The sequence below is a fragment of the Brachyhypopomus gauderio genome, unplaced genomic scaffold, assembly GCF_052324685.1.
Source record: "Brachyhypopomus gauderio isolate BG-103 unplaced genomic scaffold, BGAUD_0.2 sc80, whole genome shotgun sequence".
In the NCBI taxonomy this organism is placed as follows: domain Eukaryota; kingdom Metazoa; phylum Chordata; class Actinopteri; order Gymnotiformes; family Hypopomidae; genus Brachyhypopomus; species Brachyhypopomus gauderio.
In genome coordinates, this window is record NW_027506901.1 from 489474 (window position 1) to 504537 (window position 15064).

Here is a 15064-nt window from a genome sequence, read left to right on the forward strand (position 1 = left end):
TCACAAATCGCCTAGCACACCCTCCCTGGGAATACAGGGGAAAAGACGTTAGACACATTAAACGGAACATTCACAAACACACACACAGGAACACTTACACACAGAGGAACAAACGGGAAAAAGGTATTCGGTACACATATGGGCAGACTCACAAACACTGGCACACACACACACGAAACAGGCGCCAGGCTGCGCGCCAGAAGGAGAGCGATGAGGGGTGAGAGATCGGGAGCTGCAGGTGCTGCAGCGAACGGTCCTCCTCCGGCCTTTGCTGCGAAGCCTCCGCCCGGTGCAACGTGGCTGGCTTGCGTGCCTGGCGAGCCGCAAGGGAGCTCTTCCTCTGTGTCCATCTCCTCCTCTGTCCTCTGGCTCCACTCCATGGACTGCTCCGGGCTGCCACCGCGGGAGCAGTCCATCGCACTCTCGCCAGAGCGATCGGAGGGTGGACTCCTCTCCGAACTCCTCTTCGTAGTCCCGGCTGTTCTCTCTGAGGAGGGCGGACTCTCCTCCTCCTCCTCCGTATAGGAGCCCTTGGACGGAGGGTAATCCCCCTCGTCGTATTCCTCCCCGCCTTCCTCTACGGTGGTAGAGGGACCCACGGGCGGAGGGAGGTAGTCCTCTTCCTCGGACTCCTCCTCCTCCTCCTCCTCACCACCGTAGTCGAAAGTGGACGCTTCGCCCACCGACGGGGGGTAGTCCTCTCCCTCTCCACCGTAGTCCACTGTGGAGGCGTCGTTTAGCGACGGGGGGTAGTCTTCCTCCTCTTCCTGCTCCTCCTCCTCGGAGTCCTCCTCCCCGAACTCGCTCTCTGGGGTGGACTCGGTAGCACCAAAGACGCATGAGCCCACCCTCAGAGGCGAGAGGGCACAGGCTGGAGGAGAGTGTCGTTCCCTCCAGATACATACCGCGCCCTCCGCCAGTTCGGGGTCCCCTTCCTCTAGCCTCCGGGCTGAGGCCAGCTGGTAGGCACACACCGGGTCCTCTTCCAGCTCCTCGACCGATGGTGTGGCCTCTTGGCACGGGGGGAGTCCTCCTCCGCAAGCTCGCCCTCTGGCTTCCCTGTTGACCCGTAGAACTTGGGGACGCTTACACGCACGGGCGAGAGTCCCCGAGAAGGCGAGGGGTGCCTCTCTCGCCACACTCAGACAGCTGTTCGGTGGTACTCCTCCGCTAGCTCGGGAATAGCAGTCTCCCGAGCCACGCAGAGCAGATAGGAGCACTCCGGGTCCTCCTTGAGCTGCGCCAGAGACGGCAGAACCTCGTGGTGTGGGGGAGAAGACTAAGAGCGGTGATGCTGCTTGCTGGGGTTCTTGCCCTTCTTGGGCTTGCTTTTATAGCCTGGCATGGTCCTGGTGTCTCAAACGGCTCGTCGTTCTGTGACGCTCGTGGGTCGGCGAGACACAGAATTCTTGTTTTCGACAGACATCACTTTTAATCTTCACACTTATTGCGCAATAGTGCACGAGTAACATTGAATGAAGCACACACACAACGTGTAGACTTAGACAACGACGAGCACAGGACACTGCGCGAGCGCACATTAAATAGACAAACCACATTAGCCCCACGTGATTACGAGATGAGTCACAGGTGAGACAGATTACCACACGACATAACCATAACCACGTAGATCCAAAGACGCAGACAATGCACGTGGACAACGTAAACACACACCCAAAAGGGAGGGGCCGGGGTCCTCAACGTGACAGTGGCATCGAGAAATGCATCCCAGTCATTTTGCTTCTCATTGACCAATTTCTTCAGGGCTCTAAAATGTAAACACAAAATATAATATAAAATGCAGTGCTCACAACACAAGAAAAAAAGTATATGCAGGAAGAGTAATTGTGTGGGGGAAAAATGTAAATATATATAATATGGACATATATACACAGACAAAATGTCATGGTTAAAAAGTAAAATGGATGAAATGGAGCCGTATTTTCACTTTGTCTTGCACACAATATCAGTACATCCTACCGTTTTATGTTATCATTGGTCTTTTCGTCCAGGCCATTTGTTTGGGGGTGATATGCTGCTATTACACTCCTCTCAATGTGCATATTTCACAAAGCCTCTGATTAAGCTTAAAACAAATCATAGCATTAAACAAATGCACCACTCTCAGAACATAATCTTTTGTATTTCGATAATAAAATATTTTATATTTATTTCATTGTGTCAACATTTGCTGAAACATTTAGTAAAAATGATTCAATTATTATGAATTAATTATAATATATTACACAGACTTTCAGGTTAAATCAATTTTCTTTACCTGTATTTTTTTTACACACAAAATAATAAAAACATTACATATAGACTTATGATATTCCAACACACTTACTTCATTGACAAATTCTCGTCCTTGATCAGAAAGGATTCTTTTTGGACATCCGTGTCTGTAAATGATGGTGCATAAATGCTTTCCAACTTCAGAGGCAGTTTTATTTCTCAAAGGAAATGCCTCAACCTACTTTGAGAAGTAATCGGTTACAGTTAAAATGTACTGAAACCCATCATTTGTTTTGGGTAGGGGCCCAGTAAGGTCCATTCCAATGAGCTCCCAAACAGCAGTCACCTACCAATAAATAAAAAATATATATACATTTCATGTCAGTGGTTTCCCCACTTTCTGACACCTGTCACATTCCAAGACCTAAAGACATACATTTGTTAAGATATTATGACACTTTCTATTAATTATAAAATAAAATAACCACAAAAACCATACCCAATTTTGGACATCAACCGTCATGCCTGGCCAGTAAAACCTGGCACACATGGCATCCAGTCTTCATGATGCCCGACTGGCCACCTATTGGGGAGGAGTGAAACTCCCTAAACAAAACCCTGGCCTCCTCCATTGTTTTAAACAGGCCTAGTGTGCTAATTCAATAGTACAAACAGGATTTTTATGCTTTACCATGTTTTAGATTCACAGAGAAGGATGTTTATCATTGCTAAAAGTGGTTTAGATAATCTGCAGTGTTACTGTTGTGTGCTTTATTAATACTGTTGTCTGTCTCTCCCTCCCCTCTTCTCTCTCTCTCTCTCTCTCTACAAGATGTGAAACTACACAACTCAGCAACACACAGTAAAGGATTCTAAAGACTCTTAACATATGTTTTATGGACATTTATGATTAAAATTGTTAATGAGTTGTCGTTTTCAATAAAACAAAAATCCTTTTTATTAGGATTGATCAAGCATTTGTCGTCATTTAAATGCAAGTATTATTATAAACAGCTCATCTCTGATTGAAATAACTTATGATAATACAGTCTTTAATGCTGTGCTCTTATACAACAGTTTTGCAAAGCAAGAAAAGCAACTGAATATTGCATTAGGTATGTGCAGCAGAGACCTCACCTGAAGCCCTCCATGACTCCATAGGGACCCACATTGGATGACACAAGTTAGCATTATAGTAATTGTGCTCCAAATGTGTGATGCAAGCTGACATTCTAGTGAGTGATGGGCTGATATTTGGGCCCCCTTTGCATAACCCATATGGGCCCTATGAAGATTTGCCCATGGGCCCCTAATGGGGCTGAAGCGGGTGTCTGCAGTTAACCATAAGGGCCCTAGTTGTTGCCCACACTGGCCCCGTCATTATCCCACACAAACAAGGGGCCCATGTAGGGCCAGTGAATCATTGCTCATACGGGGCCCACCTGAGGCCCACATTGACCCCAATATTGGCCCACATGGGCTAACACACATGGGGCCCATGTGGAGCCGATGGACAAATCTTTGTGGGCCCCAGCTGGGTTGCCCAAAAAGGGCCCATGTGCCAGCCCATTTCAAACCCATGTGGGTGTTACGAATTGACCAGGCAGAGAGGGATCCAAATGCGGAAGAACACCGCTTTTATTGAAATGAGACGCTGGCACAGAAACAGGCAGGTGAATCACGAGTACTAGGATCAGTAGTAACAGCGTGTTCTTGGCGTGGTCAGGACGGTCCAGGGTCATACCGGGGGAGCAGAAGTCAGGAGGTACAGAGGAACTAGGCAGGAGACAAGGTCGAGGACGTAAGCGAGGGTCAGAACACAGGAGAGCAGACAGGTAATAGAAAGGCTTGGTACGCGGCATGAGTCGGCAATACTTCGCGACTGAGACGTGCTGGGGAAGGTGTATATGTGTGACTGAAAGGGGGCGTGGTAATGAGGGGCAGGTGAGGCTGGTTAGGGAAGATCAGGTGGCATTCCTTACAGTGGGGCCCGCATGGACATGTTGGGTAAGCACGACATCAGTTTCCACTCCTACGCAGACGACACTCAGCTATATTTATCGGCAAAACCCGATGATTTAGGCGTAAACAGTAAAATTGAGAAATGTGTAGAGGAGATAAAACATTGGATGGCGTGTAACTTTTTAGCACTAAATCCCGATAAAACAGAGCTAATAATAGTTGGGTCTAGGGCAGCGAGAGACAAGATACATAATGTAGCATTGAATCTACATTCCTTTACCATAACCCCCAGCGCAGAGGTAAAGAACTTAGGTGTCACAATAGACCCAGATCACTCGTTCGAAACACAATAATATAACTAGGGTAGCGTTCTTTCACTTACGCAACATTGCTAAAATTAGAAACATATTAAATACTAGTGATGCGGAAAAACTAATCCATGCATTCATATCCTCTCGTTTAGATTATTGCAACAGTCTCCTGGCTGGATGCTCTGGTAAATCAATAAACAAATTCCAGCTGGTTCAGAACGCAGCAGCACGAGTTTTAACAAAAACTAAAAAGTTTGATCACATTAGTCCCGTAATATCGTCATTACACTGGCTGCCAATTAGATTCCGTATTGACTATAAAATACTTTTATTAACATATAAAACACTGCATGGCTTAGCTCCAGACTATCTTAGTGAGCTTGTTGAACAATATGACCCAGCGCGTTCACTTCGCTCTCAGGACGCAGGGTTATTAACTGTTCCTAGGATCAAAAAGATCACAGCAGGTGGAAGAGCCTTTTCTTTTAAAGCTCCACAACTGTGGAATAATCTTCCTGCCTCTATTCGGGACTCAGACACAGTCTCAATGTTTAAATCTAGACTAAAAACTTATGTTTAGTTTGGCCTTTGAATAATCTGTTACATATTTACCACATCATGTATCTTTTTTTCTCCAAGATTCACCTGGAGAGTAACACTGCAGTCGGAGCCTACAATACCAGCATTACTGCTCCGACATGGAATGCCTGGCGTTCATCAACAGACATTTACAGTGACAATATCAAAACCCAGAACTTTCATTTCTACCTAGTCATTTTTACTTAGTCTGATTGTGTGATTTGTGTGTGACTTGTGTATTTGTCTGTGTTTTGTGTAATTTATGTGTTAACGGGCCGCCCAATGGAGGATGGGTTCCCTTTTGAGTCTTGGTTCTCCCGAGGTCTTTTCCTTTTCCCCTCCATCATAGGGAGTTTTTCCTCGCCACTGTTGCCTTTGGCTTGCTCATTAGGGTACTGGACCCATAGTATTGTTAACTTTGTAAATCCTGTAAAGCTGCTTTGTGACAACTTGAGTTGTTAAAAGCTATACAAATAAACTTTGATTTGATTTGAAGTATTGCATGTGTTCTTGTAGAGAGTGTAGTTTGAAGAAAAGGGCAGAATAATCTCTTGATACACTCTAGGTGATGGGGCAGTCTACCCCCTAGCCTAAGTTAGTTTTTCTTCTTTCTTTTTGTTTTGGGTTGTTCTGTTCATCTGATATAAACATTTATGGTAGTTTAATTGTACCTATTGACCACTGTTGTCATAATAGCCAGTAATTGAATAAGAAGGGAGGAGTTGTGATGTGGACGATTAACAGTTATAACAGCAATACATCACCTGTAGGGGGTGCTATAACACAGATGAATGTATGTGCACACGTGAATAATCCAACGCACATGTTGAACTAGCTGAACCCAACAAATGTGTCCGGTTGTGTTAATCTCATAGATCAGCATATTGATGCTATCCATAAGTAATGTATATCACAGTTAGACGGTGAAAACATTACATTTTGCTCTTTCACTGTAACACATTTAGCTATAAGTCTATTTTCTTAGTACATTAGCAAACGTGTGTTTTTTATAGTTTGTTTTGATACTGTTATGAGTGTACCTTTGGATTTAAACTTGAAATCACACAATAAATCTGCCAAGAGACCAGAAGGTGGTAATCTGCATATTTAAAATAATGAGACTTCATTTATTATGCAACCGGATCAGATAATTTATTTTAAATGTTGTCTTTTCCAAGCCAGAAGTACAGAATCGAAAACAAATTGCAAAAAATAATATTAGTATTAAAGTTTTAAGATGACTTCACACCAAAAATATCAACCAAAGAACTCACATAGTAAAGATTAGGAAGCCACTGAAAGTGTTTAGATTGGTGTCCGTTTCATACAGCTTATATCCTTGAGGTAAGCGTATGTGAACTAAATCTCCAGGCTCCATGTGCAGTGTCAGGCCACCAGTGAAGTATCGAACTTTGTTGCCATTATTATACATATGAAGGCCCAGCAGCTTATCTTGGTTCTTGTACAGAAAAACACCTGAATAATAACCAGAATTTCCTGAACAACTGGTGAACCTGAAGTAGTAGACCCCTCTGACAGGAGCTGTAAACATTCCTGAAATAAGACAAACATCTTTTACACTAATGCACTTATAAATAATTAAAGGATGAACAAGGCTATGAACTGCTGATTCATTCAAACATCAGTTTGAGTCATAATTAACCACTAGAAATCTAATATTCTAGCTTTGAAATTTGGAGTTTCATTCTGCATATGAACCAGCCTTATATTCCAAAAATACTCCAGAAATACTGCACAGTTGAAGTATTACTCCAGAAATACTGCAGTTTAATTATTACTCCACACTGTAAAACCCAATAAATTCACTAAACTCAAAAGTTTTGTTCACTTAAGAAATTTTAAGTTCATGTAATATAATTTTTAAGTACAGTTAACTTAAAAAAAATTAAACTTTAAATAAAATATATAAGTTTAGGAAAATCTCAATTAAAAAATGTATATATATATATAAGTACTACTGTGACGGGCGCGGTGAGCAACTAAAAAGGAAGCGATCACGCCAAGTCTCAGGGAAAAAGGATGGTTTAATAGAAAGTGTGCAAACCAAAAACCCGTGCAATATCTCCAAATTAAGGATATAATGACCAGCGATCAACTGGTACAAAGACAAGACATATATAGGCAAACAAACGACCCTCAGGTGAGACGGATTACGGGCTCCGCCCACCTGGGGGCATGACATCACAAAACAACAACAACAACAGCCGCTGTGGACGGAGGCGACCGGTAGGGGGCCGCCTCACCGTGACAACTACATACTACAATACTTTTAGTAATAATTATATAATTAATATAATTTCCCCCAACTTAACCAGAACACAAATATATGATATTAAAGAACTTATTGCATTTAGCAAAATCTACTCAAAAGATTTAAGTGCATCTAACTCCTAGATAATTCTTGTCAATATTATTTCAACCAATTACTTATTTACAAATCCACTGAGTAATTCACAAAACATGAAATTACACCAATTTCAAAATAAGTTATTTATTAGAATTATAAAACTCTATTTATTGCCATTTCAAATCTAATTAGCTAACTAGGCCATTTCACATATTTGCCATTTCAAAACTCAGAATAGAAGTAGGGTTACAGGTTTCTGGCAAGTAAACATCTTTTTTTGATGACTACCTGTTGAGGCCTAGCTATTTGAATAACAATATCTAACACTAGCTACATTAGCATAAAGCTAACGTCACTTTCCTCACGCTGGCGCCCAAAGCGGATACCGTCACCAGCCCCGTTGACAGGGTGGGACAACCGGGTCTGTTGTCTCGGGCCCCAGGGCCAGGGGGGCCCATCATAGAGCACAGCAATTTATTTTTTATTTAAAGTCTATAATGGCGGCACGGTGGTGTGGTAGTTAGCGCTGTTGCCTCACAGCAAGGCGGTCTGGGTTCGATTCTCAGTCTGGGCTGCTCTGTGTAGAGTTTGCATGTTCTCCCTTTTCTCCGGGTACTCCGGTTTCCTTCCGCGGTTCAAAGACATGTGTGTTAGGTTGATTGATCACTCTAAATTGCCCGTAGGTGTGCGTGTGTGTTGGCCATGCGGTGGACTGACAACCTGCCCATGGTGTACCCTGCCTTCGCCTGGAATTGCTGGGATTGGCTCCCCCCCCCCATGACCCCGACTAGCAGGATTAGGCGGTTCAGATAATGGATGGATGGAAGTCTATAACTAAGTAATCTTGAAATGTTTCATTAATATACAATTCTGTACTTAAAATAAGCTCAGTGGCTAAAATATGTTATTTTTTTTACCTATCTGCATATTTTCCATTAAGTGCATACACACCGGACCGTAGCCGGCTGGAACTCGCCGAACAGCGGGAAAGGAAAAACGTTTACCTGACGAATTTTAATGTTGCATTGTGTTCCAGGTTTGAAAAGTGCTGGTATTTAGGCTAAAGTACTTGAAAATGCTTGAAATTGTAACTACTTCATTTCACAACAAATCTGTCTGACTGAACAGTTCTCTTGTATTATGTTAACCAGGGTTGCCAACTTTTCAAGATCACTTGGAATGAGATTTGAACCTGGGGGGGTGGCGAACGTAAATTGTTGAAGGGGGGGGGGGGGTGTAAAATGGACACAAATTAAGTATTATATCGCAATCGATCGCTCGCCAGTGGTTGGCGCCAGAGCGAACTAGTAACTCATTGAATCATAGATGTGGATCAGAGGAAAATAAACTAGATTTTTTTTTCCGGCGTGAGAAATCGGAAGTGTGGCGTGAGAGCGTGTGAAGACAGTCAAATGCATGTGTCTTACGCTCAATGCGTGAGAGTTGGCAACCCTGCGTTAACAAATACGAGCCTCTTGTAATTCCAGGACGAAACATGAGAGAATGTAAAGACATTAAGATAGGGCGTTTTGAAAATAAACAACCATTAAATAATTTGATAAAAAGCGAATTATTTCAAATCATTTCGAGTATATGTATACATATTTAACTTATTTAAGTTTAACGTTCTGGGAAATATTGAAATGGACCTTGACAATGACATGGTCCACATGAAACTTTCTTGTCCCGGGCCCCAGAAAGACTGTCAGCGGGCCTGACAGTCACATATCCAAATTTGGAAAAATAAAGACGAAAACTGTTTCCTTCATGGAACAAGACGTGCGTTTTCTTAAAATCTGTTTAATAACCAGCTACTTAACAATTTTACTAGAGAATCCCTTCAATGAATGTGCCCGCTAACGCGCCGCTATTGTGACCACTGTGAAAAGTAAATCCGGGACACCAGGCATGTTGGTGACGTCAGGCGCTGCGTGACTTTGGATACTCATAAATTATAATGTTAGTAAAAGTAAGTAATTTTCATTACTCAAAAATATGTGATTTTCATTACTCAAAAATATGTACTCATTTAAACTTAAAACATAACAAAAAGGTAAGACATCACAAAACCTTAATGCTGGGTTAACTACATAACAAAATTTGAGTGTTATACCAATAAAGAGTATAAGTTAACAATACTGTTCGGGTTTACAGTGCAGAAATACTGCACAGTTGAATTATTACTCCAGCCTGACTGCAGTGTTTTCCAGTGCCATGGCTGCATCTGTGGTACACTGAAGGTTCTGATCGCTCCTGATCTGATGTGTAGACATGTTGTGAGTACCTGTTTTTGGGCTGTAAGCTCCTCCAACATTTGTGATGACTCGAGAGTAGACCACATTGGTCATGCTGCTGAAAGATCCCAAACTTGCAGTCAGAGCCGCTGAAAACGCCACCTTGGGTCTGTCTACAGAGTCCAACACCATCAGTGACACAGAACACATGGACTTGTACAACTCTTCTCCTAGTGGGTTCACCAGTGAGGGGTTTAAAGTTTACCTATGTCTTTCTTTAGGCTTTCCACATCACTTTCACTAGTAGCCAGTCTGGCATTATGGGCTGTTGAGGAACATAATTGAGGATGATAAGTGAACATGAGGGGGAGTTTGTATGCTGTAGGGAGTCCTGCAGTCATCAGTGTCAGGTTGGATCTGTGCTGATTTACCTGCACTTGTTTTCTCCAGTATCATTACTTCATTCTTACTGGCGTCTAGTGCAGTCTTTGTTTCTGTTCATGAAGCCATAATGAGAAACCAAAAATATTAACATGTGAATTATATGGTAATAATAACAAAATACATAAAGGGGACTCTCACAGACATGTAGAACAGAGCAGTGTTGGTAAAATGCCCAACAGAACCACTCTGCCCACAGCTGTGGGGACACTAAAGTAGAAGAGATAAATAGGGAGGAAATTAAGAAGGAGCAGGTGTAGGTGATAATTAATAAGCAGGTGATTGGTAAGGGGGCGTGGCCGTGAGGTGTGATTGGTGGATTCCTGGCTGAGTGTTGACTGAGGCATGACAATCATATTTATTTACCTGTGTTCTGTTTCTTCAGGCTTTTGACTTCACCTTCAGAGGCTGCTAACCTGTCCTTCACAGCAGACATCTCAGCTGTCTGTGCTGAAAGAAGGAAAACAAATCTGTTTACTGGGGAAAACTCACCAAATATTTAAACGTTTTTATAAAAATGCCCAACAGAACCACTCTGCTCACAGCTGTGGGGACACTAGAGTAGAAGAGATAAATAGGGAGGAAATTAAGAAGGAACAGGTGTAGGTGATAATTAATAAGCAGGTGATTGGTAAGTGTTGACTGAGGCATGACAATCATATTTATTTACCTGTGTTCTGTTTCTTCAGGCTTTTAACTTCACCTTCAGAGGCTGCTAACCTGTCCTTCACAGCAGACATCTCAGTTGTCTGTGCTGAAAGAAGGAAAACAAATCTGTTTACTGGGGAAAACTCACCAAATATTAAACGTTTTATAAAAGCAACATGTACATTTGTATGATTTACACCCCATGTGTTTTTTGTTAGATAAGCTCTGTCCATGATCACCTAATACCATTACCTGAAATCTCTTTATTCAAGGTCTCCACTTTATTCTCCATTTGTTTGGTGTGTTTGATCCGTTGGGCAATTTTGCTCTTCAGGGCTGGCAAAGAATTTATCACTGAACTCAAACCATGAACTCAAATGTTTCAGTTATTTAAGACAAAATTGGAAAACCAAAAAATATCTAAATCTTTATTTGGTGAATAGTTACTGTTGTTATATATCTGAACATCCAAACAGAAAAAGCACCAAATCACTCTTACCCGTGTTTTCCTGCTGCACGTATTTCATCTCCGTCTTCAGCTCCACCAGAGCGGTTCCTTGCTGGTACATAGTGTCTTTAAGCTGCTTCAACTCAGTATGGAGGTTTGTTGGATTTGAAGCTTCAGCACTTTCAGCTTCCTGCAGGCTGTTGTGGACCAGCAGCAGTAGAGTTACAACAGCACTTCTCTTCATCTTGACCACCTCTCTCAGTGTGTGGAGATAAACTGCTCTTCTTATACACCTACTGAGATGAGCAGTTCTCAGATCTTACCATGATGAGGCCACTCACACTTCCTCCTTTGTTACACTGCCAAATAAGGCAGTGATGCTTCTTACCACATTTGCTTTCCTACAGGAGGAACCCTGAAGTGGAGGAGTCCACCTGTTTGATCCTGCAGCTTCTAGGAGGTCACTAGTCTTCAAATGTCTTCTTTCTTTGCAGAAGGTTTAGTAACGTCCATAAGTCTCATTAAGCTATGGATCTAACCCTCTGCAGTACACTTGCAATTATGTTGTGAAGCATCAACATCATTTATGTTTAAGAAACACCTTTGTGTAACCTTTCCTCTCTGTCAAATCTTACTAAAATTCAGTATGTTATCAGCATGAGGTTCATCTAATGCTGTGTCAGTTATCTTAATTGCAAAATTGTATCTTGGGTGTTATTAAATGTATGTGTATGATTTCAAAGGCCTTAAAGATTTCCAAAACATTCTAATAAATGAGAACACCAGAGATAACAATAATAGTTATAATTGAATCGTAATTAGTCAATAGTTTCTGTGAATGATTTTCAGATGTGTTCGGGTGTTTCATTTCATGGTTGTATTGAGCAATCTTTGTGCAGCTCTGACAATGATGAGATGAGGAATCTTATCTGCATCACAACTTCATACCAACTCATTTCACAGGTCAGTGTTAACATACTGTTGCTTAAGACGACCATATTTCTTGTTACATCTCTTGTTCTTGAGCAATATTTGTTTTAATTTGTTTTATTGGTTATTTTATTGGTCATTTTAGTTCTGTAATACTGTATTTTGATCTACTTTTTACTTTTCTATGCTTTTATTACCTGTACAGTGTCCTTGGATTTCCTGAAAGGCGCTTCTTAAATAAAATGTTATTATTATTATTGTTACATAATACATAGTGCAATTATGCAAGCATTCAACACACCACCACCAATAACTACACCAATGCCAATGATACCTGCACAAGGTCAGAAGGATCAGATGGTAAAGATCAGGGATGGGCAACTGGCGGCTCGCGTCCTTACTCAGTGCGGCCCGCAAATAGATCAATAATAATTTAATAATTAAAAGAAATCTCCCGTGTCGGTGTTGTTCCTTGTCCGGTTATCCCGCCCTGCGTGTCTGTTGTCCTGGTTTCCTTCTGTCTGCCACGCCCGTGTCGTCATTGTGTTCAGTTGTGTCTAGTTTAGTCCTGTGTACTTGTATCTCTGTGTTTCGCCCGTTGTCGGTTATTTGTGGTTTGTTCGGTTTTGTGGATTATCTGTCATCGCTGTTCTGGTATTTTCCATCTCCATTGTGTTTCTCCGTTGTGAATGGCTCTCCTGTTACGACTCCTGCCTGTCCTGTTGACCACTTGGACGGCTCTCACGTTTTGACCCGTGCCTGTACAAACGACTTCGCCCATGGAATTCCCCTTATTAAATCTCGCTCTTCTCAGCGTTTGCGTTCGCCTCCTCGCTCCGCAGCGCGCTACGCGTTACACTTCTTTGATATGAAGGAGTTCAAATTCCTTTTTGCACTTTTTTATTAAGCAAATGTTTTGTCTTTGTTGCTTATTAAGGACGTGTTAATGCATTTATATGCAGAAAATACACAGATCTGAATTCACACAGATCTGAATTAAATTAAAATGTGTTCTTATTGAGAATAATTTGTAGTGTCTTTCATATCCAATTATTTGAAGTGCGTGGTCATGTGGCCCTCCAATAATAGTGCTGAAAATTTTTTGGGCCTCTTTATCATGGAAGGTGCCCATCCCTGGTAAAGATGATATCCCTGAAGGGTCAGGGATAAAGATGATTCAGTAAAGTTGAAGTCCACACTCAATGCTCGTTATTTCTAACATGTGTCTTGCACTTACATGTTTCCGTCTTCCCTGAATTTGTTTCAGATGAAAAATGTGATGAGATTACTGTATTTGTAGGGACAAGATTACACTGTAAAAAATGTTTGATGAATTTACGCTAATAAACTATAAAATAGCAACAGTAAAAGATCAGTGTTCTCAAGTCTCACGCATTGAGCGTGTGACACACGCATTTTACCGTCTTCACACGCTCTCACGCCACACTTCCGATTTCACACGGCGAAAAAAAAAAAAATCTAGTTTTTTTACCTCTGATCCATAGCCTATATATATGTCGCCCTCCACTGGCGATCGATCGCGAAATACAACAACAACGCCCCCGCCCCCCCCCCCCCCCCCCCCCCCCGCTCAACAACTTACGTTCTCCACCGACTCTCACACTCTGAAATGAATTCAAAACTTGAGAGCCCTGAAAAGATCATAAAGTAAAAAACAGTATATTACTGTAACAGATGCAATAGTTTACTTAAAAAAAATAAACAGTATATAAAATTTATTTTTACAGTCATATGTAGAAAGCACACATTTTTTATGTTAATTTCAATATTTTAGGTAAAATATATTGGAAAATTCCGTAATGTAGTAAACAAGGAATTACTCTAAAAATAAAAAAAATATTCAGTCTAAATGATAGATTTTGCTAATGAGTAGCCTACATTTCAATTTACAGTGAAAACCGTTCATCAATCAGCAAAATCGCACCTTGATTTCTACAGAAAGAAAATGCTAAAAATATGGCCAGTGCTGAAAGGTAAAGCATGTGTCACATTGAGGATCCCGGCCCCTCCCTTTTGGGCGTGTGTTTACGTAGTCTACGTGCATCGTCTGCGTCTGTGGATATTCCGTGGTGATGGCTATGTCATGTGATAATCCGTCTCACCTGTGAATCGTCTCGTAATCACATGGGGTTAATGTGGTTTGTCTATTTAATGTGCGCTCGCGCAGTGTCCTGTGCTCGTCGTTGTCTAAAGTCTACACGTTGCTGTGTCGGTGTATTGTTCTCCGTGCGCTATTGCCAATCTTTGTTAAAATTAAAAGTGACGTTTGCTGCTCTAGAGGGATTCTGTGTCTCGTCCTTCACGCCGCACACATCGTCACAGAACGACGAGCCGTCTGAGACACCAAGTGGAAGATGCCAGGCTATAAACCAAAGCCAAAAAAGGGGAAGAAACCCAGCAAGCGGCATCACCGCTCTTCTCCCTCTCCTCCGCGCCGCAGAGCCCTGCCGACTCTGGCGCAGCTGACGCTGGACCCCGAGTGTGCGTACCTGCTGTGCGCGGCTCGGGAAACTTCCATACCTGAGCTGGCCGAAGAATATCGCCGGACAGCTGCTCGGGTGTGGGTAGAGAGGCACCCCTCTCCTTCTCGGGAGCTGTCGCCCCTGCGGGTGGGCATGCTCGAGCTGGAGGAGGACACCCCCGGTCGAGAGGAAGGCTCCTCTCCGTGCCAGGAGGCTGTGCCTACGCAGGAGCAGCTGGAGCAGGATCCTGTCTGCGCTTTCCAGCTGGCCGCGGCACGGAGGACGCAGTACCCCGAGTTGGCAGAGGAGCTCCGCGAGGGGGCGGTGCAGATTTGGCGTGAGCGCCAGCAACGCCCTTCTCCAGCACGCGCCCTCTCGCCTCTGAGGGTGGACTCCTGCGTCTACGGGGCTGTCGAGTCCACCCC

General features: G+C 42.7%; 2 protein-coding genes across 2 annotated transcripts in view; both read right to left on the reverse strand.

The window, feature by feature from the left end:
• Positions 1-15064, reverse strand: part of LOC143492614 (uncharacterized) — a 67945-nt gene that overhangs the window by 35568 nt on the left and 17313 nt on the right. Inside the window, exon 5 of the mRNA XM_076990993.1 lies at positions 10801-10884. Within this exon, the coding sequence (XP_076847108.1) occupies positions 10801-10884 (84 nt within the window). The remainder of the gene's footprint in view (positions 1-10800; positions 10885-15064) is intronic.
• LOC143492616 (uncharacterized) lies at positions 6220-11552 on the reverse strand. The gene is made up of 7 exons (XM_076991000.1): positions 11278-11552; positions 11031-11114; positions 10497-10580; positions 10121-10183; positions 9955-10014; positions 9740-9862; positions 6220-6641 (listed from the first exon to the last, which is right to left on the reverse strand). Exons 1-7 carry the CDS (start codon positions 11468-11470, stop codon positions 6358-6360), a joined length of 891 nt encoding a protein of 296 aa, XP_076847115.1. The 5' UTR covers positions 11471-11552; the 3' UTR covers positions 6220-6357.